General features: G+C 41.1%; 1 protein-coding gene across 1 annotated transcript in view; it reads left to right on the top strand.

Moving 5' to 3' along the window:
* Window positions 1-527: 527 nt before the first annotated feature.
* The window catches only part of ALG6 (ALG6, alpha-1,3-glucosyltransferase), a 39,820-nt gene continuing 36,557 nt past the window's right edge, over window positions 528-3,790 (top strand). The window contains exons 1-2 of the mRNA XM_015416176.1: window positions 528-598; window positions 2,231-2,343. Of these exons, the coding sequence (XP_015271662.1) occupies window positions 2,262-2,343 (82 nt within the window). The 5' untranslated portion in view covers window positions 528-598; window positions 2,231-2,261. The remainder of the gene's footprint in view (window positions 599-2,230; window positions 2,344-3,790) is intronic.

Below are 3,790 nucleotides of genomic sequence, written 5' to 3'. Positions count from 1 at the left end.
TTCCAGTCTAGCTCATGGAGGAAGCTGTACTTCCTTATGTTGCTTAGGTTGCTCTATGTGGGGTTCCATGTCAAAAAGAGAGAGCAGATCCACGTAAATCCAATGTTTACTTTTCTCCACCTAGGGCAACTCCACAGTCTGAAGCCGCAGAACTAGAAACACAACAGCACAGTCAGAAATATTGATAATGTACTATTCAACACTCCATTTCACGTTTTATATTAGTTCCAGAGTACCAGAGTCTAGGCATTCCAGCCCGGGTTTTACCTATGACTCTGGATAAATAGGGCAAGCTATCAGGGAAGACTCCCGTAGGCCTTACGTTTCTTTCTTTGTTGATTACAAAGAAGTTATATTTTGTTTGCTCGGGAAGACCCTCAGATATTCCTGAGTGATAAATGCATTATACAGAAAGCAACAGTCTAGCTTTGCAAAGAACCACGTTGCGTTCAGGCGGAGCTCCGAATAAAGACTGCGCTAAACGTCATCGCGCACGCACTCCCTCCCTCATCTTCCAAACTTACTGCGCAGGACCGTGGCTGACGAGGCAGGGCTGCGCTCACGCCTTACTTCCCCCTTTTCGCGGCTGTCAGTCATGGTGAGTTGGGTGTCCGTTATGGGAAGGGCCGCGGCCTCGCACCGAAAGGGCGGGAGAGAAGACACGTCTGTACGGGCAGGCGCGCTCCCACCCTGTTCGGGGGCCAACAGCAAGACGTTTCCTCGCCTGAATGGGAGCAATATGGGAAAGCGGTGTTGAAATTCTGTGGGATTTCGGGCCAAGCAAATTTTAAGTACGGGGAGTCGGATCTGTTACCGACATAGGGCGGGTCTGGTTTCTCATTCTCTCCCCGCCCCTGGTGAACCCTTTTTCAAACAGCTACACTCAGCAGCTCAGCCTTTTCCTAACATGAAGATACATCCATGGGAGCAAATGAACCTCACCTATTGATATACTGCTTGAGGGGCTTTGAATGGTTCAGTCTCAAGAAAATATGTAGACTAATACACGGAATGTATTTCTGAACATGTGCAGAATTCATTCTTTTCATCACTGATGAACTGAGTATCCCCTCTCATACAAGCCTGAGATCATTCTTGCATAGGGCGTTCGGTGTGTCTTTGAAAAGTGTGCAAAGCTGCCTTGTACTGAGCCAGGCCAGCTCTCTGACTACCAGCAGTTCCCTGTGTTTTTGGTGGAAGAATGATTGTTCCAAATACCTGCTATCTTTATAACTGGCCAAAGGAGTGATTTGACAATAGGCATCTTTTGTGTGCAAAGCATGTGCTCTGCCGTGTTTTGTGCTTTAAGATCTGTATACAAACAGAATTTCAGCATGTGACCATGTAGTTTCCTTCTGGCTAAAGAGCAGCAATGCTGTGTAGAGGTTCTGGCCCAGGGTAGGCAAACTCTGGCATAAGTGCAGAACTACGGTAGTTTATAAATGGTATTATATTGCCATTTATTATGCCAATACTTGATTGTTGTACTGTTCAAGCAGTCAGGTACTGACCTTTGCTATAGGCTAGTGGTCAGAAAGCTAATGCAGGATCACTGGTGACAAGTTTGCCAATTAGTAGGATTTTGCTAACAAAATGTAACACCCCCCGACCTTTCTTTGAACATGTATCTTTGAGCTTTGAATCAATGAAATAAGAGACCATCCTAAGACTGAGATTCTATACACATATATTTGGAAGTAAGTTCCATTGAACTTTTGAGTAAACATGTAGGATTGTCCTGAACATTTCAGTCACAACTATGATCTCTAGTCTATCTGTCTACTTGCTGCAGGCTTTATGTAGGAAGTCTCTCTTCAGGTAATACTAGTAGTTCCATTAGTAGAATTGGAATAGTTACTTTAATTACACTTCTAAGAATTATCACAGGACTTACTAGGTTCTGTTGTCAGTGGCATCAGAATTGCATGAATTGTCATCAGTGCTAAATTACATCACATTACCCACCTCTTTCTCATGAATAGAGATCATTGGCTAAAACTTTAATTTTAGTAATGTTTGGCTTCTTTGGAAGAACATTTCATGTGAGTTGTTGTAAAGATTATCAGCAGCATCATGTTTCCCATTACAGCATAATTTTAAAAAGCAGTATTGGTTCATGGTCCTGTCCTTGGGATTATCCTCAGATCATAAAATTCTCAGTATGTAATCTTTCAAAACAGAAGCTTGACTTGTGTAGCATAATTTTTTTGCTTTTTTTTCTTGTTTTCAGGGTTTTTTCTGATGTAGCCTAAAGAGCAGCTATGGAAAAATGGAGCTTAATGGCAGTTGCAACCTTATTGGGACTTACTGTCCGTTGGGCTGTGTCACTTGGTTCTTATTCAGGTATTGCATATTCATAGTGCTCAGAAATGAAATGTCTGTTAGGAATTATGTTAAGAACTCTGCAGAGGAACAAGTGTAATATATGGGCTATTGAGTCCATATTGTGTAGAGGTTAAATTGTTAGACTAGAATCTGGGAGATCCAGGTTTGAATCCGCACTCTGCCATGGAAGCTTGCTGGGTGAACTTGGGCCAGTTACACACTCTCAGCCTAATCTACCTCACAGGGTTGTTGTGAAGATAAAATGGAGGAGAGGAGAAGAATGTAAGCCATTCTGGGTCCCCATTAGGGAGAACAAGTTGGATATTAGTGAAATAAACAAATAATTGAGATTTTAATGTATGTATTGTCAGCCACTTACCAAGGGTAACAGTTCTTGGTACTTCGCTCCAATGCTCAGAACTGTCCTGATAGACAGATACAGATATCAATACAATTTTTAATGTTAAATGGAGGCTTTTTATTATTGTGATTTTAAAATTATATTTTAGCTTTTTGTTGTTTATTTCTTTTTGTAGACGTGGCCTTGTGAGCCTGGAAGTATTGGGAATGTGGAATATAAATGTTTAAATAAATGATAAACATATAGAGACAATTTTAGCACACACAGATATGTATAACTAGATGGAATGGCGTGAGGTTATCCAGGTTGGCAGTTATTTTGTCTACATAAAAGTCTGGTGTATGTGGTGATAAAATTATGCCAGGAAAATGCTATATTTTATGCTGGTTTCTTGTACTTATATGACCTTCTCAATCATGTCACATCCTTAGTTAGCTTAAAGTACAAAACCCCAAAATGGTTGTTTTTAAATCAAGTATCAACTAAAAACTAGCTAGAGTATCTTTTTTTGTATATTTTTAAAATATGTGTGTGTGTGTGTGAGAGAGAGTGCACCTGGGGGTCATGGCAATCTCTGGCTACTGATCCCTACTGGGGGCCTGGAGGATATTCAGAGAGGTGGCTGAACAAAGCCTGCCCCCACCTCCCGTGTTTCAAGGAGATCTCCCATCCAAGTATTTGTCAGAGTCAATCCTGCTTAGCTTCCAAGATCTGATGAGATCGGGCTTGCCTGGGCTAGTCAGATCAGGGCCTAGCTAGAGTATCTTGATGTTTGATCTCTTACTTTATGTTGTACTATTAACATGTGAGAACCAGTGTTCTTTAGGCACTAAATACGAGTGTGTGATAGTTCCCAAACTTATTATATTGGTGCTGGAGAATGTGAAATGCGAGTCATGATCAAGAGGTTCAAAGCTGTTCTTCAAAACAGGCTGATTAAAGTAGTGCTAGTTCTGCATGGTCCAGATTTGAGATGCAAATGACCATCCACAGGAAGATTTCTTTCATTTCCATTCTGCTACAGTTTTCATAATACAACTATTCATGCTTCAGGCCTTTTGGATTTTCTTTGTGCTTTTCTCATTCCTTTATTACATGTTCCTG

This window comes from Gekko japonicus, unplaced genomic scaffold, assembly GCF_001447785.1.
Source record: "Gekko japonicus isolate JY-2015 unplaced genomic scaffold, Gekko_japonicus_V1.1 scaffold479, whole genome shotgun sequence".
Lineage (NCBI taxonomy): Eukaryota > Metazoa > Chordata > Lepidosauria > Squamata > Gekkonidae > Gekko > Gekko japonicus.
This window is presented reverse-complemented; position numbering and strand designations above follow the sequence as displayed.